This window comes from Aristolochia californica, unplaced genomic scaffold (genome assembly GCF_029961685.1).
Source record: "Aristolochia californica isolate CCGP_79_NKW_82.1479 unplaced genomic scaffold, dmAriCali1.0.hap1 SCAF_3, whole genome shotgun sequence".
Taxonomy (NCBI): domain Eukaryota; kingdom Viridiplantae; phylum Streptophyta; class Magnoliopsida; order Piperales; family Aristolochiaceae; genus Aristolochia; species Aristolochia californica.
The window spans coordinates 15,391,420-15,416,386 of NW_027181992.1; the positions used below are offsets into that span (position 1 = coordinate 15,391,420).

At 37.0% G+C, this 24,967-nt stretch overlaps 1 protein-coding gene across 1 annotated transcript; it reads right to left on the reverse strand.

Moving 5' to 3' along the window:
* Nucleotides 1-17,600: 17,600 nt before the first annotated feature.
* Nucleotides 17,601-24,734, reverse strand: LOC137959272 (zinc finger CCCH domain-containing protein 32-like). Its single transcript, XM_068806661.1, has 7 exons — nt 24,360-24,734; nt 24,129-24,271; nt 23,874-23,936; nt 23,545-23,664; nt 23,047-23,331; nt 22,624-22,938; nt 17,601-18,827 (listed from the first exon to the last, which is right to left on the reverse strand). The coding sequence occupies exons 1-7, from the start codon at nt 24,454-24,456 to the stop codon at nt 18,429-18,431; spliced, it is 1,422 nt and encodes a 473-aa protein (XP_068662762.1). The 5' UTR covers nt 24,457-24,734; the 3' UTR covers nt 17,601-18,428.
* Between the last annotated feature and the right edge of the window lie 233 nt (nt 24,735-24,967).

Below are 24,967 nucleotides of genomic sequence, written 5' to 3' on the forward strand. Positions count from 1 at the left end.
CTCCACATAATTTTGTATTTGCATCCATAGGAGTGGTTGTTGGTTTGCATCCCATCATTCATGTTTCTTTTAGTAGATCAAGGGCATACTTCCTTTGGGATAGCACAATCCCACGTCTGGATTGTAATACTTCAATACCCAATAAATATTTGAGTAATCCAAGATCCTTCATCTTGAATTCAGCACATATTTTCTCTTTTGTTTTCTGAATGCCCTCAGAATCGCTCCTAGTTAAAATAATATCATCAACATATACAGCCAGAATCACCTTACCTCTTGGTGTATTTTCAATAAATATTGAGTGATCTGTAGAGCATCTGTGAAAATCGGCCCGTATGATGGCTTGACTAAAATTTTCGAACCATGCCCGAGGGGGCTGCTTTAGACCATATAGAGATTTTTTAAGGCGGCATACAGACTCCCCCTCAACCACATACCCAGGTGGTTGGTGCATGTAAATTTCTTCTTTAATATCACTATTAAGAAATGCATTTTTAACATCCAATTGATATATCAGCCATGATGAATTGGCTGCCAGAGATAATAATATACGTACCGAGTTCATTTTTGCCACTCGAGAGAAGGTTTCTTCATAATCAATTCTATAGCACTGAGTATAACCTTTGGCAACCAGTCGAGCCTTCAGTCGTGCAATTGACCCATCCGGATTATGTTTGATAGTATAAACCCACTTGCAACCAACGGGTTTTTAACCTATGGGAAGATAAACCAATGACCATGTATGATTGTCATTAAGTGCCTTCATTTCTTCATGCATTGCTACCTTCTACCCTGGATGTTGTAGAACCTCCTGATATGACTATGGAACAAATATGGAGGAAATAGAAGAAAGAAACTAACAAAATAAAGGTGAGAGGCGATGATGAGACACAAACTTTGAAATAGGATGAGAAGTAGAAGGTTGAGTGCGTGATCGAAGTTCGTTCCATATAGCAATAGGACGAGTATCATATTGAGGACCAAAAATAACTAGTGATGAAGGACTTACCTCTGGTGGATCTGTTAACTCAGTAGGTGTGGTGTCAGCCACTTGCTCTGGGGGTTGAATAATCTCTATATCACGACGCACAACCAGTTGAGAGAAACTTGGTACTAAGGACATACCAAGATGAGCACTATCAGAATTAAATGATGAGTCTACGAAAAATGTTACATCCCTGGACACAAATAAACGTTGAAGAGTAGGACTATAACAAACATAACCCTTTTGTGTGCGAGAGTATCCCAAAAAGATACACTTGATAGATTTAAGATCAAGTTTGTTGTGTCTAGGTAATGAATTATGAACAAAACACTAACATCTGAAGACTTTCAACGGTAAGGAAAACGGATCATCATTCGGTAATAATCTAGAGTAAGGAGATTTATTACCAAGAACAGTAGATGGTAGACGATTTATAAGAAAGCAAGTGGTAAGGATGGCATGAGGCCAATAAAAGTATGGAACTTTCATGGCATATAATTGTTGGAAGAGAGAGTCCAAGCCCACACGACCAAGGAAGGCCCACATATAGAAGTGTATAAAAAGATGGGCACAAGCCCATAAGACCAAGGAAGGCACATGGATATGAGAAATATAGAAGTGGCCTCAAGGCCCATATATCAAGGAGAAGGCCCATAGACCCATATACATTGATGGCAGGATGGTAAATAAAGGGTCATCTTATAGAGATGGCATTGATGTAATTATGTTAAAGTTACAGGGTTAAAACCCTAAGTTTAGGGGTATTATTCTAATATTTTATTTTCATAAATCTATAAATATAACTTCAGAGGGAGGGTTAGAAATCATCAATTCCATAACCCTTCTTCCTCCAGTTTTCTCCCAATGGGTTTCTTTCTCTTTTTCACCATGAGCTAAATTCATGGAGTCCTGAAAATCAACATGGTATCAGAGCTTTGATTTTCAGGACTCTAATTATGGTTTTTTAAGTTTTATTCTTGAACGTTGTTAGAATTTTTTTTCCTTTTTTCTCTTAGTCTAGTGCATTATTTTTTTTAGTTTTGCTTCCCGTGCATTGCTCGTCATTGTCTCTACCTTCGTTCTCTGTTTCTTTGTTATCTCTCCTTAGAAATTGTTGTGGGTATCAGATTAGAAGTCTAATCCCTCGGTGAATAAAATTGCTGCTACTTTGCTGCAGCCGGATATCAGAGACGTTATCATAATTCCCGCTGTGTAGAATCCAAGAGTGATTCTACGTGAATGTTAGTGATTCTACGTGAAAGTTGTTGATTCGTGTTGCGGTTGATCGAAGCTCAGGTTACTGTTTCTGGACACTGGCACTAGAGACGACGACTCCTCATGGCAAGGAAGTCGCATTGGCATGCCCGGTGGGACTCGGTTCGAGTTCTTGTGCATTACAGAAGACGAAGAGTTATTGTTCTCCTACTCATCGGTTCAGCAAGCACTCAGTAGACGACGACCGCTCTGTTCAGAGCCACACGGTGAAGACGACCACTCTGTTTGGCGCAATGCGTCTCTAGACAGTTTCCGCCATGCTGTCAATGGATTACTGTTTAGTTGGGGGCCAAAGGTCATGTCGCCGTTGCCAGAGACGATGACACCATGAACAAGAAAAACGACATTGATGTCAGAAACTTTCCTCCCGAGCCGAGCTCTGTTGCCGCCGAGCTTCCCGAGCGCCAACTATGCATTCCTTTATTGGAAGTTTCCGTTGTCGATGTTCGGCTTTAAGTCCCGGTGATGTCTCTTATTTTGGAAAGGTTCTGTTTCAATTTCGTCGTCGAGATTTCTCTGCGGAATCTTCTTTCCGAACGCTGCTGCTATTCAAAAAAGAAAGTTTCCTTGTTTCGAGCCGTTCACTGGAGGAAGAAGATTAATAAATATTTCCTAAGTTAAGAAATATTATTTCAGCGCCTAAGTTCGGAAAGGTTAATTGAGCGCAATCCTGACTCGCCGAAGTCAACTCAGCGCCGAGTTAACCCAGCCAACAACTCTTTTGTTCCAGACCGAGTCAAGTCGGACCAACCCGGACCGGGTCAACTCGGGTCCGGGTCAACCTGACATCGGCCACTTAATTTCTACCTGGGGATGCATGCCCAAGATTTTACCGCAACTCGATAAAAAATGTTCTCTGGCTAGATTATTATTTTTGAAGAATTGACAGATTATTCCTTGGTCAGCATATTATTTGGTCTAGATCTGTGTATTGGATTATTTCATGGGTCATTTTACAAGAATTATGTTGGGTCATGTTAAGTGGGCCCAAGCTAAGCCCATTTCAACTACTGCTATTGTGTTTTTGTTGATGAGACATTATTATTGAAGAAGAGGTAGCCTCATACCATTATTTATTGTCATCCCCATAAAAAAAGAATCAAATTTATTTTTGGTTGGGAGTCCATGACGGAGAAACTTCATCCCCATCAAAAAAAGAATCAAATTGTTTTTTGGTTGGGAGTTCATGACGGAGGAACTTCATCCCCATCAAAAAAAGAATCAATTTTTTTTTTGTTGGACGTCCATGATAGAGGAATTTCATCCGCGTCAAAAAAAGAATCAAATTTATTTGTGGTTGGGAGTCCATGACGAAGGAACTTCATCCCCGTCAAAAAAAGAATCAAATTTATTTATGGTTGGGAGTCCATGATGGAGGAACTTCATCCCGTCAAAACTATCAAAGTTTTTATGGTTGGAAGTCCATCACGGAGTGTTGGAAGACAAGGTCCAAGCCCACACAGCCAAGGAAGGCCCACAAATAGAAGTGTATAAAAAGATGGGCCCAAGCCCATAAGACCAAGGAAGACTCATTGATATGAGAGATATAGAAGACGGGCTCAAGGCCCACATATCAAGGAGAAGGCCCGTAGACCCATATACATTGATGGCAGGATGGAAAATAAAGGGTTATCTTAAAGAGATGACATTGATGTAATTATGTTAAAGTTCCGGGGTTTAAACCCTAAATTTAGGGTATTATTATAATATTTTAATTTCATAAATCTATAAATACAACTTCAAGGGGAGGTTAGGAATCTTCAATTCCATAACCCTTCTTCCTCCAGTTTTCTCCCAATGGGTTTTTTTTTTTTTTTTTTCTCCATGAGCTAAATTCATGGAGTCCTGAAAATCAACAATAATAAACCTCGAGCTACCTCAAGAATATGACAATTTTTTCGTTCGGCTACACCATTTTGTTGAGGAGTGTATGCACAAAATGTTTGATGGATAACGCCATTTTCTCGATAAAAATAGTCAAGGTATTTGAAAATATATTCTTTGGCATTATCAGACCGGAGAACTTTTATTTTCTGACCAAATTGTGTGAGTACCATAACATGAAATGACTTAAAAATAAATGATATCTCATAACGCTCCTTAAAAGATAAACAACCAAGTTGTGCGAGTGAAATCATCAATAAATGTAATAAAATATTTTGCTTGAAAAATATTAGAGACACTCAAGGGCCCCAAACATTAGTATGAATTAATGAAAATGGAGTCACACTTTTGTCTTCTGGACGAGGAGAGTATGTACTCCTTTGATGTTTACTCAATTGACAAACCTCAATGAAATTCTGACCATACTTTAAGAGATGGAAACGTATAATGAAGAGACTGTGCAGAAGAATATCCCAATCGATTGTGCCATAACCGTGTCTCATTTTCAATAGTAGAAACCATATTGATATTTGGCACGTCCAAGTAATAAAACCCCCTTGTTCATGGCCTCCACCAATCACCTGTTTCATTATAAGATCCTGAAAGACACATGAAGTGGGTGAGAAGGTACCCGAGCAATTAAAATATTTAGTCAACTGACTAACAGATAATAGATTCAAAGGAAAAGTAGGAACGAAAAGAATATCAATGAGCGGAAGTGATGGGGTGACAGAAGTGGAACTTTTCCCTTGGACTTTGGTTTGAGGACCGTCAGCTATGGTAACAAACTTGTGTGAAAGACTCGGAGATAGAGAATGTAATAAATTTTTGTTACCTATAAGATGCTCATAGGCTCCTGAGTCAATTATCTAGGATGAAGTTGAGGCAGAAAGCATAACTGAAGCGGTAGTGGCAGCATTAGTTGTGGAGGAACTAGGAGAAGAACCTACCATTGTCTTCATTTTCTAAAATAGTTCATACTCTTCATTAGTAATATTTTTTTGTGATGCTGATTTTGTGAGATGTTCTTCTTTTGTATCACTCATAAAGGATTGATTAGCCCCTGTCAATTCTGGTTGTTCATTGGCTTTATAACATATTTCTTTATAATGGACATATTTTGCACAGTAAGTGCATGCCCTGTAATGGCACTGATCTATAGTGTGGCCAAAATATTTACAATGAGTACACTTGGTATCTTCTTTCCCATCTGTTCGGCCACCACTAGTTCTTCCACCTCTTCCTCTGCCCCCTCTATAACCTCTACCTCGACCTCGACCGCGGTCAGATGATGATCCTCTATGATCGGAATACATAGCAGAAGATACGTCAGTAGTGGAGGAAGAAGTGTCTGGAATACGAAGTAGTGTTGCGCACACATCATCAAACTTTGGGACAGCAGAAGCACTCAAAAGTTGACTCTTGGCAATCTCAAGATGAGGTTTAACGTTTGCAAGACAAATAGCAGTAATTAAGGCTTCCTTCTATTTGTCTTGGATAGAAATATCCGTGGTTGAAGGCTGAGCCAACTTCTACTCTTGAAGAAAGCCTCAAAAGCGGGCCAGGTACTCATGAATATTTTCTCCTTGTTTAGTATTCAACATTCTTTGGAGAATATCATATGGTCTATGTAGTGTATCCGGGCATGAGTACAATTTAGCACATGTCTCCCAAATTTGTTTAGCAGTGTCAAGATGAACAACATTATTGGAGACATGTTCTTTTATGTTATTGATTAGCTAACTAATTACCAAAGTATCATTTTTCAGCCATTTTATATAAAAAAAAATCATCTTCATCAATAGTTGGTCCTCGGGTGGAGGTGCCCAAGTAGGTCTTCTGTTATAAGGAACCTCCAAACCAATGTGGACCAACTCATAAAATTTGATACCCCACGTAAGGGTATGGTGGTGATTCTCAGTATATCACCTTTGATATTCATATTTTCGTCAGCCATGATACTTCTTCAAAAAAAAATTTAATAATAACACCAAGTAGTACTTCTTCAATCAACTTGATGCTAAATTATTATTCTGATTTTTTTTTCTAATACCACTCATAACAGACTCAATAACAATCTTCTATATCAGGGAACTCTTATCCCACGAAAAAAAATTCCAATAATCTGATCATGGACTGGTCTTGGTAAACAGAATTTCCAAACCGACAAAACTGTTTTGATAGCTCCTTCTAGATAGAGAGGCATGCAAATCCATAATATAATAAGATGAAAGCATTCACATATTCATCCTTGAATCATCTTCTAAATTCGGAAACCAGTAACATGAAAAAAAAAATTGAACACTTATCTCTCGGCTTGAGTTCTTCCTTCATAAAAGAGCTTTTTTTAAGTGGTGTTGATAATCACTTCTCTAGAGCATTCCTTTGACAAGGGATCCTAAATATAATGTTTTGATACCATGTTAAATTTAGGATCCCTTTTCCATAATTTGACCAAGAGAAAGAGGAAAGAAAAAGAAGAAAAGGGAAGAAGAGCTCTTGGGTAGAGAGAAGAAACAATAAAAGAGAAAAGAGAGGTTGCGCCAAGCAAAGAGAGAGAGACATAGAGTAACTCAAGATTGAGATGTGTAACTTGATTTATTCTGAATTACAACACCTCTATTTATAGTAGAGGAGGAGGCAGAGTCCTTATACAATTAGCCTTTCAATCCTAATTACATTCCAACTCTAACTCTCTTAGATAAGTCTATTCAAACCAATCTACTAGAAGCCTAATATGAGTTGAACTAGGACTCTTGCTTCATTCACATGAATATAAGGGAGAAAGCCAGCTCGTAGCCTTATCCTTGTGGGTCCCTCATGATCTTCCAGCTCATCTTGATAAGGTTGATAGGTCGTGAGATATTTGTGGGTCCCACTTGATCTTCAAGTCTTCTAACTCAATTCAGCTTGTGCTTCTTAATTCTTTGACACGTTCTTTCTTGGGTGAGGACTCTTCTTGGTGTCCCACGTTCTCATGGTGGGTCCCACCAACTCGAGCACCAAGGTGGGTCCCACATTGTAACAGAATACTCCTATAATCACTACCAGTAATAACAATGTCATCAACATAGAAAGTTATAAGAATGTTTCCCTTAGTGGTGTTTTTGTATAAATATTAATTAATCACTCTGACATCTTTTGAACCCAAGTCGGGTAACTATAGTAGTAAATTTACCAAACCAAGCTCGAGGGGAAAGCTTTAGCCCATAGATTATCATACATAATTGACTCATATAGACTTCTTCAGAGAATCCACCATTTAAGAAGTCCTTCTTACAGAAGGTGAAGCCAATGGGTGAGGAAGGAGATGATAGGAAAGATGTCTCCTTAGGAAGTTTACTGTGAAGACAAGTTGAGTTTGGATCAATTACAGCCTGAGCAATATGAATTCATGAAGAGGAAGTGTATAGACGGTGCCTCTTCATCCTTAGACTAACTGGAGGAATCAATTGATGAGCTGAGAGCCACCAAGGTCAAAGTTGTGTCCACACTGTTGGAAGATGGGCCCAAGCCCACACGACCAAGGTAGGCCCACATATCCAAGAGTGTTGAAAGGTGGACCCAAGCCCATAAGATATGAGACCCACTCGGATCACGTGAGATGGCATAAGAAGTCTTACACAATAAGAAGTCTAACAGAGACACAATTATTATGGAAGTAGGTCTCATAGAGGAGTTTCAGTTTAAAAGTGTTTTAGTCATGTTAATCTTCTATTTATATTGGATTATTTAATTATGCTAGGACTTATCTTGAAGTATTAGAGTTTGGGTGTGATTGGGACAAAGGTAGTTTAATTGTAATTGGACTCTACTACCTTCCTCTATTATAAATAGAGGGTCATGTACTATGATTAAAATAAGTAAATGAAGTATTTATCTTTTCCATAAATTCAACATGGTATCAGAGCAGGTTCAATGAGTTGACTCAGTCAACCCACAGAGATAATGTGATCCTTTTCTGATTTATTATCTCTAGCAGTTTAGGTTCGTATTTCTCTTTTTTTAGTCCCTATACCCGTTATTTGATTTATATTTTCACCTCTATAGTGAAATTTTAATAATTAATATTATATATTAACTGGAAAGATATTCGATTCTATTTTCCAAGTAAAAATGATTTTTTACAATTGGAGTTATTTACAAAGATAAATCTATATTTGAATTAGCAAAGGTCGGATTACAAAAGAAGTTCGAGCAGCAATAGAAAGCTTCAACTTTTGAGCTATTTTATCCTATCAAATAACTAGATTTTATATGAATAATTACATATAAAAAGAAATATATGTAAGTTTACTTTCTTACCTATTCAACCAATTCTCGATGTGAGTGTTTTACATGGAGATATTGATCTTGGAAGAGTCAATGGTCATGATAGAAAAAGGGGAAATAGTACTCAGTTCGGTCGAGACCAAAATCTATCAAATTATATATCTCAATGGAAGTATGTATTATGAAGAGAATTTATACATGGATGAAAGGTATTTAAGTCTAGCTTTATAAAGAAAAAATTTCATTTTAATCTGATCTATATTTAAGGATATATTTGCATTGGAAGAATCAAAGGTCATACTAGTATCCTATTGCATTGAAAAATCCAAATTTAAGCCAACTGTTTTGCGTCACTTTTTGAGTTGTTGTTATTGATCAACTATATCAGAAAAATATCTTACTTACCCCTTTTTTGGTTACTACATCTATGTTATTTGGTTCAAGCTGGAAACACTGCCTTTACCTCCCAGCTTGAGGGGGAGAAGTACAAGAAGTACAAGAAAGAGGTATTTTATTCCATATGTTGTGCATAGAAAATTGAAGATCAAGAATCCTGACTCACAGTGATAATTGTGTTAATTATTTGTGATACTGACTCGGCTCGACTCGATTCTATTTCTTCGGTTGGATCATTATTTTGAGGTATTCGCAATATATTCCTAGGTCAACATATTATTTGGTGCAGATACTCACATCGAATTATTTCATGAGTCTTTTTACAAGGATTTTATTATTTTGGTTCGTGTTATATGGGTTGAGGCCCATTTCAACTGCAACTATTGTGTCTCATTCGATGAGACGTTATTATTGAAGAAGTGGTGGTGCCTATCTTCCTATTTACCCATTACCTATTGGTTATTTGACAACCTTACTCCTATCATCCTTTATTTGACTCACACATACATCTTTGGGCCAACCTTTTGCGTGTTGCTTCGGTTGGGAGTTTAAGTCCATCATGTACAAGGGTGTTTTTAGTCCATTGGGACTTTTATATATAAACGTGGGTTTTTTTATCATCGTCTTGTGAATGACATGCATTACCCACTTATCACGTCCTTTATTATCATCTTGTGAATGACAGGAATTTATCATGTACCACGTCTTTTATCGCCATCTTGTGAATGACAGGCATTTATCACCCATTTCTACCTATGAGAGTCGGTGCCCGAGTCGGAACACCGTGATGGAGGAGTTTATTACAACATATATGTTACCCCCCTTAATTGGCATTTATTACTCCTACCACTTGAGAGTCATTGTCTTGTGGAGAGACACGGTGATGGAGGAGTTTTTAGTACACTTCTGAGCACTACATATAGACCCACTACCTACGAAAGATAGGAATACCACTACCTGAGAATGATAGGAGTGTAACCTACATCCAGCATGGGTTATGACTAGAGTATGGAGCGATGTCATATGACTTGGAGTGATTTTACTCTCACTTATCTTATACCAGCTAGGCCTCATGGAAAAGATCTTATACATCATTTGCAGCAAGTTGGGAGTTCATGATGTTCTCTCACCCCCAGCTTGAGAGGGAGTGTTGGAAAATGGGCCCAAGCCCACATGACCAAGGAAGGCCCACATATCCAAGTGTGTTAGATGATGGCCCAAACCCATAAGACCAAGGAAGGCTCACATATCTAAGAGTGTTGAAAGATGGGCCCAAGCCCATAAGACATGGGAGCCACCATGATCACGTGAGGTGGCATAAGAAGTCTTACACAATAAGAAGTTTAACAGAGCTACAATTATTATGGAAGTAAGTCTCATAGAGGAGTTTCAGTTTAAAGGTGTTTTAGTCATGTTAATCTTCTATTTATATTGAGTTATTTAATTATGCTAGGACTTGTCTTTAAGTATTAGAGTTTGGGTGTAATTAGACTCTACTACCTTCTTCTATAATAAATAGAGGTTCATGTACTCTTATTACAATAAGTCAATAAAGTATTTCTCTTTTTCATAAATTCAACACACACAAGAAGAATTCAAGATGGGTCAACATGAGATTTGAGAGGGACAACTGAAGATCCAATCAATGTTTGAGACTCTACTCAGCCACATCTCTCCCTCTAACATGTATGAAATATTTGCATGCATTTGTAAAAACATGTTTGAATTCAAAGTACGTCCTCAAGCTCTAAAATTTGCATTATACCTCAAGTTTTGGAAGAATTGGGTTGCTCTCTCTCATAGATTGAATTTTGACATTCCTCAATGATACCTAAACTCTACTTCAATTTTTTTTTTCTTTTTGAGGGTGTTTCTTCAAGAGTACTTTGACATTCCATGGATCTTGAAGTCTTTGAAAACTTTGTGTCTATTCAACGTTTAGACATTTGAATTTTGTGTCTCTTGAAGAAATGGTATTTGAAATACTCGAATTGTAATTATTAGATCGATTAAGATTTGTTATCATCAAAATAAAAAAGGGAGTCAACCTTACTCTCAAATGAGACCACCACACCATCTTGCCCTCAAATGAGAATTAGGATTGGTGTCTTCTTCACTTTTGCTTCATATCCAATGGAGACAATCATTGGAGATTGGGATGAAGAGTCATACTAGAACACCTTATCTTTAGTAGTGGTACACTTTTCATCATTCTTTTTGAACATCTTATTGATCTTCCCAAGAGAAAACATCAAGATTTCTACTAAAGAATTCATAATTACAGCCAAGCAGACTTGACGAAAATCCTATGGAGCAAAAGACGAAGGAGTTAGATCAGCGTCTATTGTTGGGCTTTCGGTATCATGGAAAGAGATTAAGAAAAAAAATAAAAAATCAGGACTAGATTTATAAAGAAAATCTTTTGAAAAGGGAACCTTGGAAGGTGAAAACTCATGTCGAGACTTCATTGCCTATGATCGACAAGGATTTAGTTGCAGAACATGCTAGGTAGGTTTCGAAGAAAAAAATCATATACCTAGACTAGCTCACAAGAATCAAATCAAATAGTAGTAGATGGAAATGGAAAAAATTTCAAAGAGACAAATATTGGAAAATAGGAAATAAGATAATGAGAGAGGAATACATATTTAATGACAAGCTAGAAAATAGGAAACAAAATAACGAGAGACAAATACACATTGAACAACAAGCTAGAAAAAAGGAAACAACATAATGAGAGACAAATACACATTGAATAGCAAGCTACAAAACTTAAATAAGCTAATAACAAGTATTAAACTAAGGTACAAGAAAAACATAATAGAAACAAGGACAAAGACAAACTCATAAATCAAATGAACCATTCTTGATCTTTGAGGATTGGTCAATCAACCCTCGACCTGCTCTGATACCATGTTGGGTTATTTGTGTTGAGCCCGGTTTCCATCCTAAAAAAGTCAACATGTAGAAACTCTATTGGTTAAAAAAAAAAATCTTCTGTAGAATGTAGGAAAGTAATTCTTTCATAGCATGCATTCTCACGGAATAAATTTAATAATTTTTTTGTTGTGTATGGTTTGTGTGCAAATAATACTAAAAATTACTCTAGAGGTATAAAATTTTCTTAATAAACTCTTGCATTTTAAAATTACCTTAAAACATTATTATTTTTGTTCACTCTCTAATTTGTATTCTGTGTTGGTAGAAGATAACTAATAAATGAATAGCCGCACTTGACGAATCTTCTTAGAAGTCAAGGGTATTTCAGTCATTCTATAGGTGGTTAATTCAAATATATGGTAGTTTAGATTGTGCAGAAATCAATATATGTCTTGAATAGACAATGTCATAATTTTTTTAATTTTCTACTCCTATATAGGTTGTTATACATAGGGTGGCATCGCGCCGAGCCGAGCCCGAACCTGTCTATGTTCGAGCTGAGCTTGATTTAAATATTTTGAACTCGAACTCGAGTTCGAGCCTAAAATTGTTAGAGCCCGAGCCCAATAATTTTAATCGAGCTCGAACTTCAACATACATTTAGAACTTTTCAAAAACTACATATCAAATAAATTGTATATAAAATTATGCATATATTTTACATAAAATTAGGCATGACCTCTATATAAAATTGGGCATAACCAATGTATTCGTGCCCCTTGGGAAATCTATTCTAGGTAGAAAGAAACTATTAGAAAAAAGTATTATTTCTATAGAAACGTACCCTCGAAAAATAGGGGATTTTTTAGGAGCCTTCACTTTTAATTTCTTAAAAAAAAATTATTCTGGAAAATCATTCATGTTGGCAGGTTCTTTTCACCAACAGAACAAGAAAAGGAGGGCATTATATGTTCATCTCTGATATTGTTTTAAGTCCACATTATTAAGTCGTGTTTGTGATTTTCATGTAGGACTTTAATAAGATTTTAAAGTAAAAATTCTTTAAAAACCTATAATCCAAAAAAAAAAAAAAATCTTCAGATAGGGGAAGGAGTTTGAATTTGGGAGAAAATTCAAGAGAGGAGAGGTAAACCGCCATTCTTATCCACCTCCGTGGAAGCTACTGCCTTTAATGGCCAAAACAGTCTTCAAGTCGTTCAAGAAAACTAAAAAAGTGTCATTTTGTTTTGTTCAGATGTCTGCGGAAAATCTAAACACGATTTCCGAATCCCCGTCCATTGTATGAACAAAAGCATGAAAATCTGAAAAAGCCCTTTGCGAATAATCTACTCCCCTTTGTTGAAGAGATAAGTTTAGAATCACTTCAGAGGCAGAAATACAGCATTGACCAGAAAATTAATGGACAGTCTCTCCAGGTCTTCCTTCAGCATTTATTATCGAAGACTTTTATTCTTTTTTATAAAGTTATTTTGTAAGTCATTCATTAGCCTCAAAACTCCCAAAATCTCGATTTCTGAATCCCATGGTTCGTTTAAATTAATGAACCGGTTTACGAGCGTCAAGCCGAACCTAGAACTTAGATTTGATGATACCAAATCGAACCGAACAGATACCCAACCGAACTCGAACCAACTCGATTCAAAGCCATTCCTAGTTGTACGTGTTAACTTGTAAGGGCATTTTTATCCATTTATATTTAACTCACTTGAGTTTTAATAAGAGAATTAGGGGTCAAACTTTTACCCCTAAAGTGCAAGCTGCACAATTCTGCTTCACTCATCTCTCTCTCTCTCTCTTCTCTCTCTTTCTCTCTCTAGCTCTCTATTTCTTCTTCCTAAAGCGTACAACCTCTTTCCATGTCGGATTTCAATTTTTATTTACTTATAGACCTTAAAGGTTCGTAATTTTTCTCTTTATGTTCTTTAACATGGGAATTAATGGCTTGTGTAGCTTTATTAAGAAAGTAATAGTTGTTTTTTCTATCCTTTAAAGATTACATGAAGCGTTGAACCTGCATCACCCTTCCTAGTGAATAGGTTTACTTGCCAGACTTTCATAGTTATTTGCTGATGTTGGTCTATTGAAGTAACAGATAGTTATTAAGGATTATTGGGTGCTGGAATTAGGTTTTCTATAAACCCTAGCAGTAAGTCTATGCATACCTCATTTGCTTACTAGAAGCAAATTATAAAGATGATTATTGTGAAATTGTTGTTATTGTTGTCATTATTATTACTAGTTTATTTGTTAAATTTTTGGTACAGTAATGGCTGATACAAGGGAAGTAAGTACACCTAAAGATGTCTGAGTCCTAAGAGAGCAAGGATTATACTCAGATTATATCTATGATGTTAAGTATATCTAACTATCTCAATTGGTCTAGACCTATGAAAAAGTTCTTAATTGCAAAAAGGAAATTAAAATATATTTGTGAGAGAGAAAGTGAATGTTACAAAAGATTTCCTAATTTTTTTGTGTTTAATAGTCTCTTGTTGTGATTGGCAATAATGTTATGTGCTAGATAGGTTCCTCAAGGGCATGTGTGGATTCAAGGAGATAATGTTCTCGAGTCGAATGATTCTAGTCATTTTGGTACAAACCCTTAATGGGCTTCTTTAAGGCTAGTTGGTTTGTTGTGTAAGTTTATTCTTTAATTTCCTTCATGAGATTTGAGCAGGCTATAATTCCCTTGGTAAACATAATTATCTTTATAAATGCCCTTTTTTTTTTCTCTTTTATGAACATGGCTGTGATCTAGAACCATGTACATAGGCCTTTTGGGATATTGTTAATCAGACGGGATGAACTCTTAGATGAAGCTTACCCGAATGCTTTTCTTTTCCTTTTGATCCAAAGGAAGCCTTCCAGAGGCCAGGGTTCAATTTCATTACTCCTTATGCTTTTCCTTTCTAAACCTCAAGATAAATGGCTAAGTCACAAGTATTCACTGTATTATCACCTATTATCTCCTTCACTTTGAAATCATATAATTTGTCTTAGAAAGCAAATTTAAAGTGGCTTTTAGATTGATTTGAAATTATTTAAGGCATTTAAAAGAGCTATTACATAATATTGTTGTTTGAAGGATTGTTGATTTTGGTTTGACGCAAGAGATGAACTTCAGCCGCATTATTCAGTTTATCTCCTGACGTCGTTAATGGAGCACAAGCGTTCAAGTCATGCAAATGACTATGATGAATTCGAAAATCATCTCCACGGTTTATTTTCGAGAATCTGGTTTTCACAGTATATTACGAATCATCTAGATGAAGCGGGGCCACACTTCGAACCCTCATCGATTTTTGTTTTTTTTGGGTCTCTCTCCCACACCCTCCCTCTCTCGGTCTCCTCCTTCTCTCGTCACTTCTTCCTCCTCAATTTTTTTCCTCCAACCCTCTATAGCCATTTTCGTTCTCCCTACTCCCTCTCGCTACGAATGTCCTCTCGGCCTCCCACTCCCTTCTCCCTATAGCTACTCTCTTTTCCCCCAAAATACCTCTCGACTTCGTTCGCTTTTCCCCCATTTCGATTTCGATTTTCTTCATTTTTTTACATTTTTGCGTCGATTTCTTCTATTCTACTTCGATTTGGTTTCGATTTCCCCATTCGACTTCTATTTCACCCTTCGATTTTGATTTTCCCCAAATTTCAGAAGGTAAGCCTCAACCCTATTTTTTCAATTAATTTAGTGATGTATTTGATTTAATTTTAATTTCTGTGTGTAATTTGGGGATTTAGGGTTAGGGTTTATGGTATTTATGGTTCCATTTCATCTTTATAGGGTTTAATTTTGGGATTAGGGTTAGGGTTTAGTGCTTGGTATTTAAGGGTTTAGGGTTTAGGTTTTAGAATTAGGGTTTAGGGTAATTCTTTTAGGGTTAGGGTTTAGAGTTTGGGGTGTTTAGTCTAGTCCAAACAAGGTTGAGTTGCCTACACCATCGTAAATTAGCCAACGAAACCCAACCCCCATCACTGACGAGGTACAGTTCGTAGTGACTGCAAAGTCATATGAGGTTCTACCAGGGGTGTTCGGTGAATTTGGAATTGATGTGTGTGTGTGTTTTTGCATTGTTTTATACATCTGCGATGGAAATAGTTTGATTAATTTTGAAATATTTTAGAATGTTGTTGAAATTTTTTGAAGTGCTATAAAATGATTTTGCCATGTGGTGAGGAAATTTCGGGTGTTATAAATATCCACCATATGGAATTTTATTTTTTGTGGTTTGTGTTTCCGTGACGGGTAATAGTTATCTGATAAAGTTTTTTCCATGAGGACCCTCTCTAGGCTATGTACCGTCAACTTTCTTAGATGTATCCTTGTACTCTACTGACACTTTATTGTTGGTCACATGTAGTTTTTGTTAGAGAAATTTGCAGCATAACATCGATAATATTAGGTTGTACACTACTCGCAGGAAGTTTCTCCACTCTCTTCAAAATCTTGATGAGCCCAGCTCTGCATCCTCTGAAAAGCAATCCAGGAAGTATAGAAGTCCAAATTCAAGGGTTGGACGGAACTTGACAAGAGAAAGAATTGAAGGGCCTTCGCATAATCCGGCAGGCAGCAAGATTGAAGGCATAATGAGCTCAAAGGAAGAGAGCTCTGAATCTGTTCTGTCTACAAGCAATTGTCCCACGGAAGCTAATAATTGTGAAGTGCCCTCTGAAATGGGTCAGAATGAGAAGAGTAAGATCCAAACTGTTGTCAGCTGAACAAGGAGAAGTTTGAAGAAGTCTGTTGTTACTCTGGTTATGGGGCTTTCAGTAATTCTTCCTGCTATTGTCTTGTCAGCAATGTGATGAAGCCTTTAATCTTTAATCTGGTTCCTACATAAAACACTCTTTCTGATTTTGAAATTCATGCTTTGCATATGCCGTTTTTGTAGCAATTTGGTTTGTAAATTCAGCCCTTTTGTATTGTGTAATTCGAGCTTTAAACAAATACGCTGCTATCTTTAAAGAGTCTCATGTGTTAGTAATGATGTCTCTGCTTCTGCATGTTCTACAAGGTATAAATTTGTAATAGTATTCAGAGGTTTGGATTATGAAGATACTGAGCAGCCCTCTGAACAGCTACAGGACCCAACACTACTGGTTTTAATACAGCTAATGGGCCTTCACATATATATAAGCATATTTTCCATACCACTTATAGCTGGATCCAGGGCCTAAAATGTATAATTCATCTAACCCAATTCTTCCCAGTAACTGAATTTCTTCTTCCCTGTTCTAGAAAAGAAAATGCAATCACTGAGAAGCATGACAAAAAAATGATGAACTGATATCTTGTGTTCCCTGTCAATAATTATGAGTTGTCTTGGTGCAGTCATAGATCATTAAATAATATAATATCTAATTTAATTAATTAATATACTACTATATCTTAATTATATTTAAATTACTTATTTATGTAATAATCATATTTGTTTTACCTGGAATTTAAGTGTTATACTTTAATTAAGTATTCTATTACAATTTATTCATTCTCTTATTTTTTATTTTTTTTTCATTGTGGAATACTAACACTATAAACTGTTTTCCAATACACATTAACTCATCCTCACTAACACCAAGTTTAAAGATGAAATTAATGCAAATGAATGAAATAAATTTAAAACAGGAAATAAAGATAAACTTCAAATTTTCGTTTTGTTGACTAATAAACCTGGACAAAAAGATCTTTTGATTTACTTTAATAATTGTTTGCAAAAAGTCTGAGGAGCAACTTTTCAAGCCATATTCCTATCGCCAAAAACAAATTTGTTTGGATCCCACAAACCTAACATTTAAAGTTGAAGTATAGAGTGTATTTCATGATCTACACTTATTTTACACCTCTAAGCTCATCCGGACCAAAATAATGATGAAGCAGAAAGAGCAGACTAAGAATAACAACGTTGGCGGGCTTCTTTTATTAATAAATTATATGAGCTCTTATCAAGCGCTCGGTACACATACACGGGACATTGTTCATTCATCCCAGACGGGGAAATCCCCTTTGGATGCGGTATCTCATCTTTCTTTGTTCAGTACAAGTTCCTGCCAAAAACAAAAAGGGGAACAACTAGGGAGTTCCTATCCCTTTCAAGTTGAGAAAATAAAACTTGGATTCTCCTAAAGCATGTTCCCAATAGAGTAAACGTGGGGCTCAAAAGGCAAAAAAAAAAAAAAAAAAACTTGCTCGCTCTGTAGGGAAAGGGGGGGAAATATAAGAAAGATAAAAAGGAAAATTTTGAGAACACTGAGAACATGTCCAATCATCATCCTTTTAAAAGGACTGGTGCATAAATTGAGACTGCCTACTGGTGCTGGGGAAGATTATGGTTTTACCTTACAAAAGGAGTTTTCTACAATAGTTATTGAGTGAGAGAAGGCAAAGGTTGAACTGCCTACTGGTGCTGGGGAAGATTATGGTTTTACCTTACAAAAGGAGTTTTCTACAATAGTTATTGAGTGAGAGAAGGCAAAGGTTGACGGGTGTTGTTGCTATACCTTTGGAAGACGACGGTTTAGCTTATTTATGTTGAAAGTGTTGGAACACAAACAACAATTGTCGGACCTGGTTCAGGGAATAAAGAAACCTTGAAGAATGGAAGTGGAGTTTTGAATATGAGATTTTACTAAGTTCCTTGGAAGTGTATCAAAAGTGTAGAGCATAGTTGAGGTTCTTGAGAATAGACAGACTCGGAAGAATCAGTCCTGGGTCCTACAGTCAACTTGAACCATGACTTTCACTGCCCTGACTACCACCCGTAGGACCAGAGATTTGACCAGAGAGTTGACCGTATGATTGAGAAAGAGACCCACCACCCTTGGAGAAAATTGATCCTACTGAGCCGCTAGATGTAATTTGCGTCAAGGGCACTCTTGTTGAGAAAGATGCATCCTTGTGGGATCCGGAAGCAGTAAATTCAGGTCTTAGTTCAGATGAGGAAGTGGATGGGGCTAGAGTGGCTAGTGATGAACCAACGGGATAAGGAGCTACTGGCATATCAGCAAGAGAGGATGCAGAAGGGCTGTAACTCAGTGTTCCCATTGGATGGTCAAATTTGCATGTTGGCCCAAACTTACACACCCCGTGTTGGGCGTAGAAAGTGCAAGGAGGAGCTCCCTGTCAGGCAAGCAGCATATAAGAAAGAATATGGCTTTCAAATAAACTTTTGACAAAAAACTTACAAATATCTAATTCGTCTCAATCGGTACAAATAAAACAATAATCCACTACCACCTAGTGAGGCAATAGTATTCATTAATGGAGACAAGCATGTATTGCAGATCAATTTTCAATAACATTCTTTCAGAAGTTCAGACCTAGGGAAGCTACAACAATGTCAATATAAGAACAGAAGTCTAGAACCACCACACAACTTTGCCAAACCACGAACAACACCACTAATAGTATTATTCTCACCAAAAGAAAATAAAACTGACAAATAAGTAAATAGATAGTAAATGAATCAGTATTTCTTCAATGATGACCCGAACGATGCAATACATCGTAATATGAAAAAGTTATCAAAACTATGTATGTATCACGTTATTTCATGCAACAATCATTAGAATCCACACAGGTTCAATATTAAGTGCTTGTTTTTTAAGTTGATGCCACTCTTACATTGCTCTGCAGGGACAACCATGCAACCCATCATCGGACCAATATTCAAGGCCTGCGCTTAGAATCAATTCTACCCTATGTCTTACCAGAGGAACAGAAAATGTTATTATGGGTTCCAACTCCTAATAGAAATTTTCAAATTCACTAAATCTTGAGACTTTTAAATATGGAGTCAAAATAGGAGACTCAAGGCATCTTCCAAAGCCACTGCCAACCACTTCTAGGAAAAGCAAAACATTACTGAGTTTCTAAAGCACCAACTTCATTAGATGAATTTATCTAGTGATTGTTTTCCACTGGGCTACAATATTTACATTTTGTCTCATTTCCTTGACTTTGATATTATATCCTCTTCACTCTCATTTCAATCATCAGATTTCTAGCACATATTAGTAGTTATAAGAAAAGATGTAACTAAATGCCCATAAAATAGATCCCTGACAATTCTGGGTGAAGTGTTATCTGCATACCTAATAAACCAGTTGAACAATTCCAATGGCAAAGTTGGTAAGGCAACCAGAATAAAAAATATTCCCTACAACCAAAGCTGTTGTGTTTATACTTCTTCCTTCAAGCATGATTCACTCATAAAAAAACTCAGGACTGTAGCATCTGAAACAAGATGCACGTCTTTTATTCCTCACAAGTTCAGAGATCAGCAAATCTTCTGTTATACAAGCTAATGAGGCTGAGGAAATGGAAGCTAAATCTAAGCCATCAGTTACACAATAAATATGGGATAAAGCCACATCATGAAATATAATCCCAGAATAGTAACTGTTGTCACAGGAGCAGATAGAAAACCAAAGACCTAAGCCATAAGAGCAGACTCTTCAAACTGGGAAAACTATCAGACTACAACTAAATCTGAGTCAGATCAAGTTTTGACAAAATTGAGTCACAAACTGCAATTTTGTTACTAGGAGTAGCTGGAGTAGCCCAAGGAACATAATGCATAAACCTTTAAGGATGAATAGTTGTCTTACTCAACCTTTTTTTAATGGCCATATTGAGCCTATTTAACTACCAAATGAAGAAGGAAAGCTTCAGATTGACTGCCAGCATAAATCATTTATCAAACAAGACAAAGTTTTACACTCTGAGTCACATTAGGAACCTTTTATGACATCCATGTATCTATGCTGAAGGTCTTCCAAGTCATAGCAAACAGAAAGAAGGGATTTCAGAACAGACTCCCATAAAAATTATGATAAATATACCCTCTAATAATTGCTCAATAAATCAAACTATCAGAAAGCAGTTGGAAGCAAGATAAGAACTTCACACAAAAATCACAGAGATAAATGCTGCAAAGATTGTATCATTTTGATTCACATTTCATGGAAAATACATGCAATTTAATGATAGACATTGGCAAAGAAGAGAGTATTTGAAGTTTAATGAAGAAAGTCCAAGATGAATTTCAGATAAAATAAACACAGAACTCTGGATATTTAAAATTTCACATCTGAAAAACATTTACACATGATAAATTTTGAAGTTTTTATAAATATTTTTTTTCCTTTCCACTTCTAAGGATCATATTCCAGTTAACCTTTCTTTTTAATAAAGCAAATACACTTGTAAAAATGAGATGCATTTAAAAACTTCCATAATTTGGCTTAAGAGTGGCTTCCCCCAGGAGAATGCACCTTTTCAGTGACCATGTACAATTGTCAGAAGTAAAAAAAAGAATCAATTCATTGAATTCCTATCAGAAAATAACTTGTTAGAAAACGATCAAAGTTTAAGGCCAATAAATATGGCAAGACAAAAAGTTCAAAACAACCGTGCACCGGACACTAAAGGAAAAAAGATGTAGCTCAGGTAAATAAAGACTAGCAGAAACAAAAACAGAAGCTCAGATTGATCTAAATATTTGAAAATAGAGCAATATATTGAACCAACCGAAACAGGTCTCCTTTCTTCTCCCATGTAGTTTAATGCAAAAAGCAATAATATGTTATGGTTCACGTTGAACAAGATGATAAACAGGCAGCAATCCATACTTCTCCAAATTTACTTATTTATAACAAGAGTATTCACCATTTCATGAACCCAATCTGCATGGAATCAAAACCCACAGATTTTGCAGAGTCTTGATTCCTTTTACATAGAGAGAGTACTACATTCTGCAACATGAAGAAACTGAGTGCATAAGGCTATTTCATCCATTGTAAAGTTAGTAGAAAGCTCCCAATATTCGGGTTGATCAAATTTAGATCTTTTATTTCTGGGTTCATGGAGAAAAGGTTTCCATTACAGCTTTCTGAGAACCAATCTTGCTCTTAGAGTCAACCAACAGTATCTAATGGGACCTACTTACGCTTGGGACGACATCTAGCAAAAGTGAACACAGATAAACAAAAATCGACCATGTTTACAAACAAGATATTATTTTTTTAATGTTGATTACATGCACTCACACACCCCCTTACCCCTGGTGAGACCAAAAACCTAGAACTCACATTAGAAACCCCCCGTGTGACCACTAAGTCAAAGGCCCAAGTCCCGCTTAAATGAATCAGCAGCTAATGTTAACATGTAGTCACACCTTAAGAAGTAAAACTACAATGTAAAAAAAAAAAAAAAGTTCTCCCAGTGGACAAAACAGCAAAATAAATAGAGCACAGTCCTATAAATACCTCAAGCAACTATGAAACAATTTGTCAGATAATTCCATTAAACACCTAGAGTATATGCTATTCAATTACCATTTTCCAGCTCATTTTCAAAAGCTGTTGCACATAAGGTGGGGAAGTATAAGGACAATAAAAGTTTTGACATATGACTCGTGATAATGAGTCATGATCCTCCTTTATTTGATTCTCCAATCAACAAGCATTTAATAAGCCATTCATAAACTTGGTCAACTAGAAAACATAACAGAAACAGAGCAACCATGATTACATTGATCAATGTTCTCAAAATAATATGCATATATGCTAGTATCCAGTATCTTGGGATAACCACAGAAATATCAGGAGAGATGCAACTTGTTGCCATAATGTGAATACAAATCAATTAAGAACTAGTCAAGAGTAGGATTTCGCCCATTCATAGAAAGCATAACAAAAACTCAGCTTTACCGATTAATCAAGTATCATTAAATATGACTAATAAAAGATGAAACAGCATACACTTTAAACTGTTCACAGACAAATAAAGTTTGTTCCATCACCACTATATTCAGGAAGAAACTTACAATGCATGAGTACATTAATAAACAAAATTCTGAAGATAAATGCATATAATTGAAACAAAAATGATATTAAGACAAAGGAATGCATACCGGCCGTAAAGGTAGACCAATGGGGCTAAGGACACAGTTTGTTTTTGGCACTATCCAATCCTTTGGATGATGGTATCTACATGAGGAGCCAAATTTACAATCCCCTGTTCTCATGTAGAATTGGCACTCTGGTTCCCCTGGTCTTTCTGGGAACATATTTTCCTTTTGCCCACTACTAGAAGGTCCCATAGTTGAAGATGATCGTGAATAAGGTCCAGCATATGCAGAAGCGGAAGGAGATAGCGGATGCGTTAACCCAAATGGTGAAGCTGTCATATTTTGTGTACTGGGAGAAACTACTGGGCTAACAGGAGGCTGTTCCACAATGTATAACAATAGAATTTTTTTCATGTTAAACATAGTCATTAGCAGAACTTAATAAAATAGATTCCAAAGAATATAGGAGAAAAGAGCTCTACTTACTAGATAAGGTGTCCAACCCGTCACAGGGACCACTCCGGGGGGAAGCAGAACTGGGCCATAGGGCCCCTGCACATAGGAACCAGGAAGTAGTGGATGTCGAGCAACTTGCCAGCTGGCTACTCCCCCATATTGAGGAGAAGGAACAGAAGCAGACTGCACCGTGGGATAAAATGCAGGTGCAGGGGCTGGCACAGAGATGCCAGATGGTTGTGGGTGATGGAATTTACATGTTACACCAAACTTGCATTGCCCCATTTTCATATAGTAGGAGCACTCATTCTCGCCCTAAATCATACAGAATGGAAAATCTGTCAATGAAACTAGAGTAAAAGTCAAATTCATGCAATAACCCAGCATGTCACTACACTGAGTTTCAAGAAGTAATACTTTCTTCTTTAGAGAAAGCTTTGAGACTGAAAAAGAGAAAAAACCTTGCTCAAGCTTTTAGACAAATAGTTAAACGTAATGAATTAGAAAGGAGGTTGAAAGAATTCAGACCGGTCGTAATGGGTATCCATAATAATTTAATGACACAGGACTGACGGATCCACCTCCAGGTTTGGGATGATGGTACTTGCAAGAAGTTCCATATTTGCAGGTACCAGTCTTCAAAAAATACTGCAAATTCATACAACTGATTAAGAAAAAAAAAGAATAAGAAAAAAAAAAGAGGATTATTTCTGAACAGACAAAAACAGAATTTATTATGTTGACATTTTCCTAAACCACTCGAGTATCACATTGTTCAAGATCATCCACCAGACTCCTATCCAGTAAAGCTAAAAAAATGATGATTCAAGTATGAATAAGTAGTACATACATATTACCTGACAAACAGGTTGACCGACCCGCTCCGGGTACTCCCCTCCTGGTCTGACAAGACCGGTAATCTAACAAAAACATAAAAATCCAAACTTCACACAGAGTTTAGGTAAAAACATATAAGCTGCTCTGACATTGGAGTTCCATCTGTCTAAATTAAGCACATTTTGCAGAATTAAAAGGATGAAGCGGAAAAAACACTCAGATCAGACATTTCGGGCGTTACGCCTTAAGGGTAATTAAAGAGGGACAGCGATTACCTGGGAACGATCACGCGGGTGGTTGAACCGACACCTCGCGCCATATCCACAGAATCCAGTCCGCATGTAATACACACAATCCGTCTCCCCCGGACGCTCAGGATAGGAATCTCGGCCGCCGACAGTCAACTGCCACATGGATTCTACAATGCAATACCCAATAAAGGATCAAACCGCTTGTAGCAATAAAAGCCCTAAATCCTATACGAACGAAAACGTAGTGGGACTGACCTTCGAGGCCAGTCTCTGCCGCCGGGACATTCCATTCCGTTGGAGGATCGGGCTGTGACCCCTCCGTCGCCGGGCGGTTTCGTCCGTACATCTCCATAGTGAGGTGGATGGACCCGGCGCGAGGCGGACGGTGGAAGAGTGACGGTGGAGGGGTGTGCAGCCAGCGGTTTTCTCTTTCACCTTTTTCACCAGCGGAATTTACAGATTCCGGAATCTTCCCGAATGTCTCGCGAGATTCCGATCGGAGGGGAGGATTGGCCTGTGAGCGGCTGCGCTACTTATTCGTTCTTCTCCTCTTTCTCTCTGCCAGGTAAATACTCTCCCCTCTCTCTCTCTCTCTCTCTCTCTCTCTCTCTGGTCCGATTTGAAAGCGTTTGATCTTTGGGGCTCTTTCTCGGACCCTTTTCGGCTCTGTTCAGGTTTTATACTCGTCAAAGCAAGAATTCGGCTTGTATATATACTCCATCCATTAAAACTAATACCTCCCATTGGAATCTCGCGGAAAATTAAAAATTCCTTTGCTGCTTCTCTGCAACACTCCCCTCCTACTTACCTGAATTTGCCAAATTGCCATTCTCCTCTATTTCACATATTTCTCTCACTTCATC

Coding starts and splice junctions, on each gene's coding strand:
- LOC137959272 (XM_068806661.1), bottom strand. CDS start 24,456: ATGGAGATGTACGGACGAAACCGCCCGGCGACGGAGGGGTCACAGCCC. Junction 24,272..24,359: donor GGCAGAGACTGGCCTCGAAG/GTCAGTCCCACT, acceptor ATTGCATTGTAG/AATCCATGTGGCAGTTGACT. Junction 23,937..24,128: donor ACCCGCGTGATCGTTCCCAG/GTAATCGCTGTC, acceptor TGTTTTTGTTAG/ATTACCGGTCTTGTCAGACC.